At 40.7% G+C, this 15,567-nt stretch overlaps 6 protein-coding genes across 6 annotated transcripts in view; 3 read left to right on the top strand and 3 right to left on the bottom strand.

Moving 5' to 3' along the window:
• The window catches only part of LOC111805431 (protein MEMO1-like), a 4,229-nt gene extending 1,264 nt beyond the window's left edge, over positions 1-2,965 (bottom strand). The window contains exons 1-6 of the mRNA XM_023690532.1: positions 2,643-2,965; positions 1,738-1,822; positions 1,589-1,657; positions 1,187-1,299; positions 904-1,015; positions 682-825 (exon numbers count right to left, since the gene is read on the bottom strand). Coding sequence (XP_023546300.1) covers positions 682-825; positions 904-1,015; positions 1,187-1,299; positions 1,589-1,657; positions 1,738-1,822; positions 2,643-2,694 — 575 coding nt within the window. The 5' untranslated portion in view covers positions 2,695-2,965. The remainder of the gene's footprint in view (positions 1-681; positions 826-903; positions 1,016-1,186; positions 1,300-1,588; positions 1,658-1,737; positions 1,823-2,642) is intronic.
• Positions 2,966-3,712: 747 nt separating this feature from the next.
• On the bottom strand, positions 3,713-4,339 carry LOC111806049. The gene has a single exon (XM_023691392.1). It carries the CDS (start codon positions 4,325-4,327, stop codon positions 3,725-3,727), a length of 603 nt encoding a protein of 200 aa, XP_023547160.1. The 5' UTR covers positions 4,328-4,339; the 3' UTR covers positions 3,713-3,724.
• Positions 4,340-5,785: 1,446 nt separating this feature from the next.
• On the top strand, positions 5,786-7,242 carry LOC111805000 (40S ribosomal protein S11). Its single transcript, XM_023689856.1, has 6 exons — positions 5,786-5,896; positions 5,992-6,032; positions 6,146-6,246; positions 6,581-6,725; positions 6,811-6,900; positions 6,989-7,242. The coding sequence occupies exons 1-6, from the start codon at positions 5,885-5,887 to the stop codon at positions 7,077-7,079; spliced, it is 480 nt and encodes a 159-aa protein (XP_023545624.1). The 5' UTR covers positions 5,786-5,884; the 3' UTR covers positions 7,080-7,242.
• Positions 7,243-8,521: 1,279 nt separating this feature from the next.
• LOC111805795 (flotillin-like protein 4) lies at positions 8,522-10,211 on the top strand. The gene is made up of 2 exons (XM_023691028.1): positions 8,522-9,471; positions 9,559-10,211. The coding sequence occupies exons 1-2, from the start codon at positions 8,545-8,547 to the stop codon at positions 10,078-10,080; spliced, it is 1,449 nt and encodes a 482-aa protein (XP_023546796.1). The 5' UTR covers positions 8,522-8,544; the 3' UTR covers positions 10,081-10,211.
• Positions 10,212-11,227: 1,016 nt separating this feature from the next.
• On the bottom strand, positions 11,228-13,863 carry LOC111805796 (hydroxyproline O-arabinosyltransferase 1-like). Its single transcript, XM_023691029.1, has 7 exons — positions 13,282-13,863; positions 12,925-12,992; positions 12,635-12,836; positions 12,388-12,555; positions 11,870-11,941; positions 11,658-11,771; positions 11,228-11,495 (listed from the first exon to the last, which is right to left on the bottom strand). The coding sequence occupies exons 1-7, from the start codon at positions 13,681-13,683 to the stop codon at positions 11,436-11,438; spliced, it is 1,086 nt and encodes a 361-aa protein (XP_023546797.1). The 5' UTR covers positions 13,684-13,863; the 3' UTR covers positions 11,228-11,435.
• An 872-nt stretch (positions 13,864-14,735) lies between these two features.
• On the top strand, positions 14,736-15,449 carry LOC111805797. Its single transcript, XM_023691030.1, has one exon. The coding sequence runs from the start codon at positions 14,974-14,976 to the stop codon at positions 15,373-15,375; it is 402 nt and encodes a 133-aa protein (XP_023546798.1). The 5' UTR covers positions 14,736-14,973; the 3' UTR covers positions 15,376-15,449.
• The last annotated feature ends 118 nt before the right edge of the window (positions 15,450-15,567 follow it).

Here is a 15,567-nt window from a genome sequence, read left to right as displayed (position 1 = left end):
GGGGGGGGGGGAGGGAGCGCGAAAGAGACTCAAATTGGACAATATCTGCTAGCGGTAGGCTTGTGCCGTTACAAATGGCATTAGAGTCAGACACCGGGCAATGTGCCAATAAGGAGGCTGAGCCCTATAGGGGGTGGACACTGGGTCCTGAATGGGGTGGATTGGGGGGTCCCACACTGGGCAATGTGCCAGCGAGGAGGCTGAGCCCTAAAAAGGGTGGACATGAGGTGGTGTGACAGCAAGGACGCTAGGCCTCGAAGGGGGGGTGGATTGGAGGTCCCACATCGATTGGAGAAGGAAACGAGTGCCAACGACAACGCTGGCCCCGAATTGTGAGATCCCACATTGGTTGAGGAGGAGAACGAAACATTCTTTAGAAGGGTGTGGAAACCTCTCCCTAGCAGGACACGTTTTAAAAACCTTGAGGGGAAGCCCGAAGGAAAAACCCAAAGAGAACAATATTTGCTAGCGGTGGGCTTGGGCCATCACAGGAACGATGACCCCAAATTCAAGGCAGAACATAAGAAACTAATTTGCACCTCATAGGTCTTTCTATAGTAATAAGAAAAGTACTTATCATAATAAAATATGGTTAAACCTCACTAAACATGAATTATAGGACATTTTGTATAGTTCTCGAAATGGACAATCCTATTATCTAAGATATTGACGGGAACATACCGAGACCCCCAGTGACAAAAATCTGAGGATACAGAGAAGAAATTTTTTGGATCATCCACATATTTGGCAAGCAGGCGTCCATACATGGCTTCACTTTCGGCAGAGACGGCACCAACCAAAATGGGTACAACTTTCACTGAATGCCTGCATGATTGCATCAATACTTACAAGAGTAGGTCTCCAGAATGTAATATAATGCTCGTTAAATCAAATGAAAATTACCCCTCAAATACTTTGGCAAGATATGGCAAGTGCATTTCCATGCTATGTTCAGCTTCATCAACACGCATATCCATCAATTCAAATTTTCCAGTCGCTTTTAGCTCCTCGATAACTGCCAGAGTGAACGATACATAGAGAAATTACTAAAAGAACGTTCACGAATAAATCAGGCAATGGATGCAAGTTCATGGACAATAATCTAACAAGAAAACATACAAGAAACCGAGCCACAATTGGGAAAAATGAATAATTCTCAAAGAAAAAGAAATGGAAATCAGAATACCTTCCAAATCAATGGGAAGGTCGCCCACGGGGGTCTGGTAAATAGTGGCTGTCGAAAGGGCACATTTTGGTGTATAATAGTGGTGAGATGGACCAAGAAGAAAGATCCTAGAACTGCAAACAACAGCATCTAGTATATTAACAATAAGCTGGTAGTAGCTTGCTAATATAATGAACAATTCAACAGTTTTTTTCGGAGACGATTTAGAAGATTAAGGAGGAATTTGAAGTAATTAAGTTCTGCTAAAGGAACTGTTTTTGCTTTCAAAAATGTTTTCTAGATATGTTTTCACTGAATTTTAGTCTAAAAGAGTTCAGATACAAGCTCTAAAACTTAAACACCAAGTGGTATAAACAATTTTGTCGGGCAAGTAGCGATTGAAAGGAAGGGAGATTAACCCACATGTTTGTTGGATCGATGTTACCGAACGCATATGCAGCAGCACGTCCTGAATACGAATAACCAGCATGCCTGCAGTTCCACATCAAACCAAATGCATCAAAATTATTCTATTTTGAATCATTTAGAAAAAATTTCTTGAAGCAACTTACGGAGCAATTACACCACGTACATCCGGGGATTTAGACAGGCCCGATGCCCTCAACCATCCATCAAGCTCCTCCGCAAGTTTCTTAGCTAGAAGGAGAAAAAAAGAGAGAAAATCCAATACACCAGAGTTTATTATCCATTTGAATTCCACAATAAACTACAAAATTTAACAAAAACAAACACCAACATCCTCCCTATCTCCTGGAAGCTCACACATGCATGAGCAATGAAACATTCTTCCAATTTTTTAGCGTTGTATATTGTTTCTATGTTCACCCCTAAATCATGTGAGGATATTTTGGATCAAAATGGGGAGAAGACTTTATCCCCTCATTTGTTGACTAAAAGTTTAGACTCAACACATTATGTCAACCACATCCGGCGAAAATGAAACATTTCTTACAAGGGTGCGAAAATCACTCCCTACTAGAGGCGTGTAGACGCGTTTTAAAAAATTGTGAACTAACGGCTATACGTAACGGGCCAAAGGAGACAATATCGGCTAGGGTGGGTTTGGGCTGTTACAATTACCAATAAAACTCGGCTTCTCAAACATAGCATAAACACAGTGTGATGTACGCATAATCCATGAACTTCTACAAACTGCCTTGCACAGCTGGGAAACCCCAAAAATCTCTCTAGCGTTTGAATTGAATCAAAATTCAACACTTTCAATTCCCCCCCTTCTGCATTCAGAAACAAGGCCAAAATCGAAAATTCCACTATCTTCCAGAACCAGAAACTTTAGAATGATCAGCAGAGAGAGAAGACAGTATCGCAAGCTACTTTCTCCAAAGCCAAAATGAAATCAATCGAAACATTTACAGAGAAAGCAAATTGAATAATTGAAAAGAACCCCACCAAAACGTGCATGGATATGAGGAGAGAGTAATCGAAGGCGACTTACAATTGTCGGTGTACCAAGAACCGGCATGAGACGCTCTTCTGATTTTCTCCATAACAGCAACTAAGATCGGATTGAATCAAAACGAAAAGGGTCAGAGAATCAAACAGAAACAAGAGTGAGATGAGAAAGTAATCCCTGGGTCTTCTTCTACTGGATTGTCTTGAGAATCGGGGAGAAGAGATCCGAGAGTGAATCAAATAGAATAATGAAAAGAAAAAAAAATGGAGTGGGAGAAGGAAGATCAGAGCAGAACTAAGAACTGGTTATGAAGTATTCTGCTTTCTGAGCTTTCACGCAACTTCCCCATTTTTTAATTTCCCGATTCCGCCGCACCGATAATTACGACAAGTTTTCTGCTCCTTGCTTCTATTTGGGCTTACATGGGCCGAAGTCCGGAGGCCCATTTCACCCCAAATCTCTTTATTTACGTCAAGTTTTGTGCTCCTTGCTCCTCTTTGGGCTTACATGGGCCGAAGTCCGGAGGCCCATTTCACCCCCAAATCTCTTTATTTACGTCAAGTTTTGTGCTCCTTGCTCCTCTTTGGGCTTACATGGGCCGAAGTTCGAAGGCCCATTTCACCCCAAATCTCTTTATTTACGTCAAATTTTCTATTTGGGCTTTCATGGGCCGAAATTTATTGATCAAGCCACCGTATACACGTGGCAGTTATTCATGGATCATCAGCTTTAATTATTCGATTATTGTCTTGTTCGATTATTGATCAGCTTTAATCATTCGCTAATAAATTAAAAAATAATAATTTATCAATTTTCTTCAGACCTTCTCTCTCTCCCAGCTCCTTTACAACAGAAGCCTTCCTCCATTTCAATGGCTTCTCCGGTCCCAACAACATTCCCTCCAAAACCCCCCACCAATTAAGATCAAATAATAATTTAAAAAAAAAAAAAAAAACAAGAAATTAAACCTTTTGAAACCTTAATTTAACCATATTAATTTAACGACATGCCTTACCTCACGAGCAACACCAACAATTAAATTAATGGCTTTTTAGGAAGTTCAAGTCACCAGAGTTTATGTTCAAAATCATATCAATTAAAGTCGTAATTTCTAACAAAATGATCTATTTCGAATCCATTTTGATTTTAGAAATGTAATACAGATCATCGGCCCTGGACACGACCGAAAGCCGGCTGGGGCGTGGCCGGAAATTGGCTCGCCGTCTCAGTTGGTGTGAAGAAGGCCGTATCAAAGCAGTCAACGCTCGCTTCACCCAGTCTCCCTCAACGCCGCCGATTCTCACGAGCGAGTTCGTCATCGCAGACCTCCGCATGTTTAACCCGCTCGATGAATACGTCTGATGGTGTCCGCCATTGCCTGAATTTCTATGCAGACTGCACCGGAAGGAACCGGGGTGAGTCGTGGGCGAACAAGTGCACGTCTTTTTCGGTTGAGAAACCGGCGAGTTCCGGTTGGAGAGTGCGATGGACCGACTCGGCGAACCGGACCGGTGATCGATTGAAAATCGAACAGAGCGAGACAGGGGACCGGAAGAAATGTTGACTCGAGTAGGAGAAGCGGATCGCTCGTGGTTGTGGAAAAAGGATGAGGACGTGGAAGAGAATCCGAAGCTCGTTGACGCGGCGAACGGAGAAGCGATCGGAGAGTGAAATCGGCCGGCGGCGGGAAGTGGCCGGAGAACAGGTCCGCTTGTTTCCTTCTTCATTGGGGATTATAGGTCTGGGCGGTGGAATTTATAGGTCCGGGGGTGGGTGGATCGTAATTATGCTATAAAATTTAGGGCATGGTTGAAATATTGTTGGCCGTACGATTGCGATTTCCCATCTAACGGCTAGGACGACGTAGGCAGTAATGGATATTATTAAATAATAAGAGATCAAAATTTTTAATATTGTAATTAAATAATGAAATATGTTGATTATTATCCGCAAAAGAGATAAGAAAAGGTGACGGGGAGATTAAAGTAAGTTTAATTTTAATATAATTAACTAACCCAATGAATATCTTACAAGTCGAAGAGCGAGATATCCGTTTTAACCCGCTGTCTCTAGGGATAAGATGGACTGTTTAAAGGATAAAAACGTCTTTTCAAGTTTTGTTTGAGAAAAAAAAAATAAAATAAAAGATTTTGGAAAGTCCAAGATGATGGAGGAAAATAATTGGAAATTCGAATCGGAATGACACATGTCGTGTGGCAATGCGTAGTTTAAGTTACACGTGGCGGGAGATAATTGGATCATGTGGAGATCGGTGTTTTGAATTATGGTTGAGGTTAATGATCAAACGCGGGCACATGGACTTGCTGTGTGGTCGGCCGTAGAGGAAACATCTGAAAACACAGCATGAATAATTTATTTATTTTTTTCCATAAATTTTAAAAGATGGATGGTTTTGGTTTTATAACTTTATATTTAAATTTACATTAAAAATTTGATAATTATATTTTTTAATTTGAATGTACGATAAATTAATTATTAAACAAAAATCAATTCATATAATTATTTCTTATTATGGTAAATCTAAAAGCCCACCAATCTAGAAGAAAAAGCCCAAGCCCACCAATCTAGAAGAAAAAGCCCAAGCCCACCAATCTAGAAGAAAAAGCCCAAGCCCACCAATCTAGAAGAAAAAGCCCAAGCCCACCAATCTAGAAGAAAAAGCCCAAGCCCACCAATCTAGAAGAAAAAGCCCAAGCCCACCAATCTAGAAGAAAAAGCCCAAGCCCACCAATCTAGAAGAAAAAGCCCAAGCCCACCAATCTAGAAGAAAAAGCCCAAGCCCACCAATCTAGAAGAAAAAGCCCAAGCCCACCAATCTAGAAGAAAAAGCCCAAGCCCACCAATCTAGAAGAAAAAGCCCAAGCCCACCAATCTAGAAGAAAAAGCCCAAGCCCACCAATCTAGAAGAAAAAGCCCAATCCCACTAATCTAGAATAAAAAAGCCCAAGCCCACCAATCTAGAAGAAAAAGCCCAAGCCCACCCATCTCAAAGCGTGACCAAAAAAAGCCCGGGCCCATTCCTTCCCTCTGAATTAAAAAGATAATTTTGAAATAAAAATTAATAATAGGCCTCTCTCTCTCTCTGAATATAATAGGAAACGACACTAGAAGACAGGGCAGAGGGCATAGTAGTAATTTCGGTATTTAGGGCTTTCGTTATAAACATCACAAAGCTTCTTAGATTCCATTTGTTGCCTCTAGGGTTTTTCCATCGCGCCAGACTCTGCGGCTTAGGCTTCCATCGGATCTTCGAAACCCTAATCATGGCGGAACAGGTATGGATTTTGTCCGTCGCCCGGCGTTTCTTTCCGTTCAATCAATGTCTGATTGGCACCTGCATTTATGAAATTATGTTCTGTTTGTAATGCAGACGGAGAAGGCTTTTCTGAAGCAGCCCAAGGTGTTTCTTAGGTAAGAAATCTACTGGAAAAGCAAGCTCAAACATTGTACTTTATGCACGCAAGGCCGTTTTCTTTTTGCCGTCGGATAAATCACGCTATCTACTTCGAAACTTTCGTTTGCAGCTCGAAGAAATCGGGAAAAGGAAAGAGACCAGGAAAAGGAGGAAATCGGTTCTGGAAGAGTATTGGTTTGGGATTCAAAACTCCAAGAGAGGCAATTGAAGGTTTTACACAATAACTAGATTTTCATTTACTAATTTCCCGTACATTGCCTTCCTGCTTCTTTTTAGATCCAAATATTGCACTCTCCTTCCTTGTAATCTTGAGTTAATGTTATCTGCGCAATCTCGTAATTCTAGATCCTGCATTTATATTATTCAGCGAGTCATTTGAAACAATGTGGTTATTCCCTTTGCATCATCTGATCTGGCCATTGGGCAAGTTTGATTTGCATTCACCCTATGACTATACTAATCAACATATTCATTGTTAGACGTATGATTCTCAGCGTCCTCTTATCTTAGTTGTACTGAAGATTGAAGAGTAATTCTGCTGCAGGAACATACATCGATAAGAAGTGCCCATTCACTGGCACTGTTTCTATCAGGGGACGTATACTTGCTGGGACCTGCCACAGTGCCAAGATGGTGAGAACCATCATTGTTAGACGTAATTATCTACACTACGTGAAGAAATATCAAAGGTGAGAACTAAATACCCAAAATTTCATTAGTTATCTTTAATCCTTTCTATGAATGAGTTTGCTGACACGGGTTGTTCATTTTTAGGTACGAAAAGAGACACTCTAACATTCCAGCACACATAGCTCCTTGCTTTAGGGTAAAAGAGGGAGACCATGTCATCATTGGCCAGTGCAGGTTTGTTTATACATATACTTTCTACGCCACTTCTGTATTCTCTTGTGCCTATGTTTTCGGTCATTTTCTTAATGGATTATATTTGCAGGCCGTTGTCAAAGACCGTGAGATTTAATGTATTGAAAGTCATTCCTGCTGGATCATCCACAGCTGGTAAGAAGGCCTTCACAGGAATTTAAGCCCAGAATTTTCAGGTCCCGTATTTGTTTATGTTAAAGAGATGATATGTTAGCATGAGTTTTTTTTTTCAGCTATATGATCTTTTCACTTCATTTGTTGACCGAATATTTCATTATTGTGATACTACTACTGCAATTTTGATTCCCTAAGTTTTGCTCAGTACCTTCGTGTTTAACTTCTTAATTTAATAGCATAACCTTCAATGCCTATGCCACTTCCACTGCATTATGCATTTGTTTATATCTATTATGTGACGAAGATCATAGACGTTTATTTAATGATGTAAACAAAGGAAATTTAAGGGGAATTAATTGAATTATGAACTTGCACGTAACTGAAACTTCAACTGATTGGAAGTTGCTTAGCAATTCCAGCGTTGAAAGTGGAACCTCAAACCTAATAAATTTCATATGCAAAATATCAACATTAGTTGATATTTGGATGAGGAGTGGGAAAAACCAGATGGGTTTGTTGACATTATTGTAATATATGGCTTCGATTATGTCGCTGTGTTCTTGGTTTGAAGCCAAGTCCATCCATTTATTTAACTCAACTTGTTTGATTTTATGCCTCATTGACCTCGATGACTTTGTATTATATTATTATTGATATGATCCGATCGCCAACCCTTTGATTTCATCAACTTCTCCCTCTTAATATTTAGTATTTCATTTTAGTCTCAACTGGTTAAGGTATCATGGGACTAAAAACTGGAATCTTCGACTTAAACTTAAAAAGAAAATAATGTGGTTTAGTTCATGGGCTTAAAACCAGTTGGGATATGTTAATTATCTTGTCATCGTTAGTATAATAAATTGATGATGTGACTTTGAATATGTGCGCGGACATTTATTAGAGCCTCCTAACTCATCCTAAACCTAAAATAAAAGTTAAATCCTATTTACAAAATTTAAATATTAAAAGAAGAAAACCTAAAAATTAAAAGAAGATTAAATCTACTTAATTAATTTAATTTATTAGATATACCTACTATTATGAATAGCAACTTTGACTCTTTCCACTCTTGAAAGTCAACTTTATCCTGAATAGCATGGATGTAGATCATAAAGAAGAGACTTCCGATAGGGTAATTCGGGGTCTCTATTTATTCATGTACTTATAATAAAGTCAAACTTGCGCCTCAAACAATCTCTATTATTTTTACATTAAAAAATGATCTGTATTATGAATTTATTTGACATAAAATAGAGAGGTATATAATATAATATTTGGTCTAAAATAAAATTAGAGAAATGAAAATTTTATTTGATTATTTTAAAAGTTTAGAATACCAAATAAAAACAATTAAATCCTTAATTTAATAAAATTATTATTATTTGACAAAAATGATGGAAGAAAAAGTCAAATGATGTAGAGGTTTTGTATATATAATGAGGGAATAATATATCGAAGCCTCAAAAACCAATTCCCAAACATCGTCTCCTCAAAAGCTTAAGAGTGATCATGTACAAAGTAGCCAGCGCATCGGAGTACCTAGCCATCACCGGCGTCGGAATCTCCGACATCAAACTCGCCAAGAAGGCATGGGTTCTCCCCGGTCAATCCTGCACCATCTTCGACATCTCTCCCGTCAACTACACCTTCGAAGTCCAAGCCATGAGCGCTGAGAAGCTCCCCTTCATCCTCCCCGCCGTCTTCACCATCGGTCCTCGCTCCGACGACATCGAATCCCTTCTCAAATACGCCAAGCTCATCTCCCCTCACGACAAGCTCTCCAACCATGTCAAGGAGCTCGTCCAAGGCGTCATCGAGGGAGAGACACGTGTCCTTGCCGCCTCCATGACCATGGAGGAGATTTTCAGAGGCACCAAAGAGTTCAAACAAGAGGTCTTTGGGAAGGTGCAATTGGAGCTCGATCAATTCGGGCTTTTGATTTACAATGCTAATGTCAAACAATTGGTGGACGTTCGTGGGCATGAGTATTTCTCGTATTTGGGGCAGAAGACGCAGCAGGAGGCTGCCAATCAGGCCAAGATCGATGTGGCGGAGGCCAGGATGAAGGGGGAAATCGGCGCGAAATCCAGGGACGGACAGACCCTTCAGAATGCGGCGAAGATCGACGCGGAGACTAAGATCATTTCGACCCAGAGGCATGGGCAGGGGAAGAAGGAGGAGATTAAAGTCAGGGCGGAGGTCAAGGTGTTTGAGAACGAGAGGGAGGCGGAAGTGGCGGAGGCCAACGCCGAGCTCGCCACGAAGAAGGCGGCCTGGACCAGAGCCGCCCAAGTTGCGGAAGTGGAGGCCGCCAAAGCGGTGGCGCTCAGAGAAGCAGAGCTGCAGAAGGAGGTGGAGAGGATGAATGCACTGACCATGATAGAGAAATTGAAGGCGGAATTTCTAAGCAAAGCCAGCGTTGAGTATGAAACGAAGGTCAATTTCATTCAATTTCTTGTTTCAATTGGATTTCTTCCATTAAATTTCTCCAAATTCATCACAAATTGGATATAAAATTAAAAGGTTCAAGAGGCGAACTGGGATTTGTACAACAAGCAAAAGAAAGCGGAGGCGGTTCTGTTCGAGAAGGAGAGGGAAGCGGAAGCACAGAAAGCGCTAGCCGACGCGGCGTTTTACGCTCGACAACAGGCCGCCGACGGAGAGCTCTACGCGAAAAGGAAAGAGGCAGAGGGACTGATGGCGCTGGCGGAGGCTCAAGCCTTGTACCTCCGCTCACTTCTCGAGGCATTGGGTGGCAATTACGGCGCTCTCAGAGACTACCTAATGATCAACGGAGGCCTGTTCCAACAAATTGCCAAAATCAATGCCGATGGCATCAAAGGGCTTAACCCGAAAATTAGCGTCTGGACAAATGGGAGCGGTGGACAAGGTCTGGAAGGCGGCGTTGGAGCTGGGAATATGGCGATGAATGAGGTGGCGGGAGTTTACAAAATGCTGCCGCCGCTACTTCAGACGGTTCATGAGCAGACTGGAATGGTTCCTCCGCCGTGGATGGGAAGCTTGGGCGAGTCTTCTCGGAACTGAGGCATGGGTTACTTGTTTTGGTGTATCAATTCAAAAAATGTGTCAATTCCAAAGCAATTTATAAGCTTTTTTTTATTTTGGGTGGTTTCCAATTTCTTTGGAGTAAATAATGTTATCTATTTTGGGTGTTTTCCAATTTCTTTGGAGTAAACAATGTTGTCTTTTTTCTTGTTTTGTTTTGTGGATTTTCAGTGTACTTTTGGTTGTTTCTGTATTTTTAATGTTAGCTTTTGAACCATTTTTTAAAAATTATGAATTATCAACCACAACCAAGATTGGAACCTAACTGGAATCACCTTCGATCTCACTCTGATCAACTACACCTTTGAAGTTGAAGCCATGAGAGCCGAGAAGCACCCCGCCGTCTTCACCATTGGCCCCCGCTCCAAATACATGGATAGCCTCCTCAAGAATTCCAAGTTCTCTATTGAGGACGAGACCCGAGCGATTTAGGCTTCCATGACCACGGAAGGCATTTTCGAAGGCACTAAAGAGTTTTAGCAAGACATGTTTGAAAAGATTAAGATGGAACTTGATCAATTTGGGGTTGGGGTTGTGGTTTATAACCGTTGATAAACGCGACAGGGCATGAATACTTCTCGTATTTGGGGCAGAAGTCGCCAAGGCCGAGATGAAAGGGGCAATTGGGGCCAAATCTAGCTAAGGGCAAACGCTCAAAATGCGGCTAAAATCGACATAGGTTTAATGGGTTTTGCCTTGAAATTTGGAAAACATACTCAACATTCATGGTACATCGACACGACGTAGGTTTTAGCTATCTAAAATTCATAGGTTTTAACTATCTAGTTTTCATACCCTTATAAAAAATGTTTCGTTTCCCTCTTCAACCAATGTAGGATCTCACAATCCATACCTCTTTTGGAGTCTAACGTTCTTCCTAGTACATCGATGTGGGATCTCACGACGTCCTCACTGACACACCGCCTAGTGTCCACCCCGTTCGAGGTTCAGTGTTTTCACTGACACACCATCCAGTGTCTGGCTCTGATACCATTTGTAACAACCTAAGCCCACTACTAGCGGACTGTCCTTTTTTGAGGCTTTTCCTTTCAAACTTCCCCTCAAAATTTTTAAAACGGGTCTACTAGAGAGAGATTTTCATACCCTTATAAATAATGTTTCGTTCTCCTCTCCAATCAAGGTAGGATTTATTTTAGCACTAGAACCAACCAACCAAGGTTTAACACAAATCTCAAAATTTTGCCTATGCCTTTGCCTTTGCCAATCAAATACAAGATAATCAATACATATCCAGAAAAACGTATTTATATTGTGTAAGAATCGAATTAAGTACCGGATCTTCATACTTTTCAAGCACGTGTAACACAACTTTCTTAAGATCCCCAGTTCGGAATGTTAGCTGTGGCTTCATTAATCATTTTCACAAGTGTCACCTGCAAACACATTAATGAAATATGTTCTCAGTTATCACTACAATTTTAGAACTACTTCATCACAATTCGTTTTCTGTACCAAGTTAACCATAGTAGCTGTATTTCTGACATGGATAAACAACATTCCACATCATCTACATGCAACAGATATAGGACACGTACCACACTTTCGGGGACGCCAGGTGGCGGCAGAGGAAGGTTTCTAGGGGGGACGACATTATCATATGATCTCTTGTCAAACCTCCATTCTCCAATCTTCCCGGGAGTCGGTTGTCCCTGTATTCCAGAGATATAGGAAGTAGCCACAGACAGAAGAATGTAAGCCATGCTGGATAATAGATGAGATAGACAAATAATCAACATGTGTTTGTTACCTTCATATTGAAATCACATCCATAAGTATAATGAATTATGAACTTCTTGCCCACTTCTGTATCCCACGGTGGCTGCAAAGTGCCAACGTCCAATAAGTTAATTAATAGAGAAAATCAGAACGAACAATCAAATCTATTAGGAATCACGACTCTCCACAATGATATGATATTGTCCACTTTGAGCATAAGATCTCATGGCTTTGCTTTTAGTGTCCCAAAAGGCCTCATACCAATAGAGATTTATTCCTTACTTATGATCATCTTCTTAATTAATTAGCCAACACGGAACTCCCTCTCATTTTCCATGTTCACACCCTATTATGCCTATGGAATTCGATAAATTTTCATGTGGTATGGTAAAAAGAAAACATGAGATAATAAGATTTTCACAAAGATTTCAAATGGTCGGTTGATTATGTTTCGGTGAACAAAGATATCAAACAGCAATGAGAATGGATACAAATGCTATGTTGCATATAAACCAAAATGATAAAAAGAAACAGAGATTCTCTTAGAACCTGAAGCATGAAGTCCTTATATAAGATGTTACCAACATCATGCAGAGCGGAAGCAACAGCATAAGCATACATTTCAAGAACCCAACCAAACGCCTTATCTGTCTCAGGATCCTTCTTCATTGCCAAGGAAATATTCATCCAAGTGGGAGCAATTTTCTTGAGAGACTCCTACCAAAATTTATTCGAAAGAGAAAAGGGTGAGAAGAATCCTAATGTCATTATCATTTAGAAGCATGGTGTCGCATACCCTTTGAACAATAACAGGTGAATTCCCAATTGGATCAATGTTGGTAATCGGACCCTTGTCCTCAGGGAAGAATTTCCTTAGTTGACTCTCATACTTCTTTGGCTCGATGTAAAAGAATGGAAATGCAGCCCCAAGCCCATCCTTTGACAAATTTGGTATAGGCTTCACAATGATATGATCTGGTTCTGACATGAGTATATAACTGCAAAAGATGAACTCAAAAGTAAAACATAATTGATCCATCAATCCATTAGAACAGGAAAAAAGAAATAATAAAAAGTTCTGCATACTCTTCCTTGATGTCCGCTTGTTGAAGCCATTGCACAAACGCCCATGGTCTGTTGAGAACTATGTAGCCCTGTAACATTTTCAAACCACAGAAAGTAATTTCAGCTCCATGAAAATGAATCCCAGTAGAAACGTTGCCCATTTGACATCATTTCATTATCCAAGGAGTTTAGAATCACAGAAATTCAATGCGAGAGTTTGCTGTCCTAAGGGGAATTCTTTCAAACAGGTGCTGTGCATAAACAAAATCATATATAGCATGACACATAAATCACAGATAAACACTTCCCCTGAGATCTTCCAAACATTGCAGAACCAGAAACATAGAATTAGTAGTAATTAAGCATAGAAATCAGTACCCGATCCATCCCCGCCGGGAGAGGCTGAGCAACAAAGGTGGGAATCTCGTCCATATACTTGTCGGGCTTCCCGGAGTGCAAGATCCTAGTGAAACCACCCATCTCAGAATTAGGTCCGTCTTTGAACTTCTTCAACCAATAGTACATAATCCGACACTGCCAAGTATTGTACACCGAATCGGAGGCAGTGACGGCCGTATGGAACAGTCGCTTGGAGGAAGGAGATTTGGATTTAGCCATCGGCATCTTAATCACAGGGTCCACAGTAATGGAAGATGAAGATCTTGATGGACCAGGAAGCTCTTGCTTGAGAGGGACATTAGCAGAGATGATGATGTTGTAGGTAATTAGAGCAACAGAGAAGGTTACCAGAACCAAGAAGAACAAATTCCCGCAACCCATTTCAGCGTTCGTCTCCACCTTTCTGGGATTCCGCTCAACTGGATTTGCCCATCTAAATCCCCCTCAAATCGGAGACAGAATGAAGGGAGGAAGCAGAAGTTTCAGAAAAAAGTCGTCGCCTCCAGAGAGGAGTTATTCAAGAAATTGGCTGACCAAAGTGGAGAGTTGGATTAATTTTCTCTCGATTTTATTATTATTATTATTATTCTTTTTTTATGAGTTCAACATTAAATAGGCCATGGATTGGGTTTCTGACTGGATCGATTCTCTTGGGCCTTAACCCAACCAAGGTGTTGGGCTAACACTTGGTTATCATTGGGCCTCCGTGTTCTAAGGCCCTAATCCTATCTAACCGAATATATGTCTGTCTTAGGGTCATATTTGTCAAAAACATTATCTATAGCCACATGTCGGATTTTCCAGTCATACTTGTCTAGGACGTATTGTCTATGACCGCATGCTCGTTCCAAACCCCTTTTACATACTTTCGTCTTAAATAGGCTTTTACCATTTCATGTTGTGTCAAACGGAGGTGTATTACCCTCCACCAAAAATCATGTCTCACCCACCCAGGCTAAAATGTCCCAAAATATATTACAGAAAATTATATGTTATTTAAGTTGTAGTGCTTATTTCTTTGCTTATAGTCATATAACGTTATTTTTTTCAAATGTATTTTCTCACTTACGTTTTCTAAAATATTTATCGCAAACGTAACTTAAGGTCCAAACATACATGAACGTTGTTGTAACGTCCGAATTTCTCACGGCTAACTTATTTGCTAGGTTTGAACAAGTGTCGTAAAAGTGCGATTGTGACACAGTGCATGATGGATTATAGATGTGTGATTGGATTGGATTGGCGGCTGGTATTCGAACGTCTGGAGTGCTTATGTAACCACAATTTAAACGAGGGGAATAAATAAATAAGTAAAAAGAACACAATTTTCCTACATTATTTGACTCAGCAAAGTAAGTGAGGAAATCAAATTTGACCTCAACTTTGAAGCTCAGAGTCAGAGTCCAAATAGAGTGAGTCAGCAAGTCGAATTCAGACAGCCCCCCGTGGATAATTCCGACATTTCTCCAAAAGATCCTACGCGGATTTGACACACACACCGCGGTTTCCACGCTTTTTCCGGCGCCTATGGTAAGCCTCCAAACTATAATATCCCATCCTTATCCATTCACTTTTTCCCTTTTCCTTTTTTGCCCCTATCCTCCTCATCCATTATATTGGCCACTCACCCACTGACTCCCACAAAAAAATCATCTGTTTCGGACTCCAAAAATGTTGCCTCATTTTCATCACTCTCCTGCTTTCGCTCGCAAGCTCAAGTCCTCCTTCTGCTGTTTCCATGGCTTCCAACAGGACGACTTCCTCGACTCCCCCTCCAAGTCGCCGACCACATCCCCATGTTCCTGGTTCAAATCTACCGTCGGCGAATTCAGGGGAATACTTGCCCGCTGCCGGTATCTCCTCGCTCGGATCGCTCGCCGGAGGAAAAGGTACCTCGCCTCCGTCGACTTTTCCTACGATTCCTCCAGTTATGCCCTCAATTTCGAGGACGATTGCCGTGAAGACGATGAGTTCCCGTTCAGAAATTTTACGGCTAGATTCCCCCCGCCGATCAAGGAGCGTGTTCCGGCGGCGAAATTCGCCGGTTCTGAAGATGGAATCTCGGTTGAATGATTGATTATATAGTTCATTTATTATTTTAAGCGGATTTTGGATGTAAATTGCTCCGCCCATAGGAATTTCCCCTTCAAAGTTCCATTCCCATGGAATTGTAAATACCACATATATATATATATATATATATATATATATATATATATATATATATATATATATATATATATATATATATATATATATATATAT

This window comes from Cucurbita pepo, chromosome LG11 (genome assembly GCF_002806865.2).
Source record: "Cucurbita pepo subsp. pepo cultivar mu-cu-16 chromosome LG11, ASM280686v2, whole genome shotgun sequence".
NCBI lineage: Eukaryota > Viridiplantae > Streptophyta > Magnoliopsida > Cucurbitales > Cucurbitaceae > Cucurbita > Cucurbita pepo.
The sequence above is the reverse complement of the archived record's forward strand: the minus strand, read 5'-3'. Positions and strand labels throughout refer to the sequence as shown.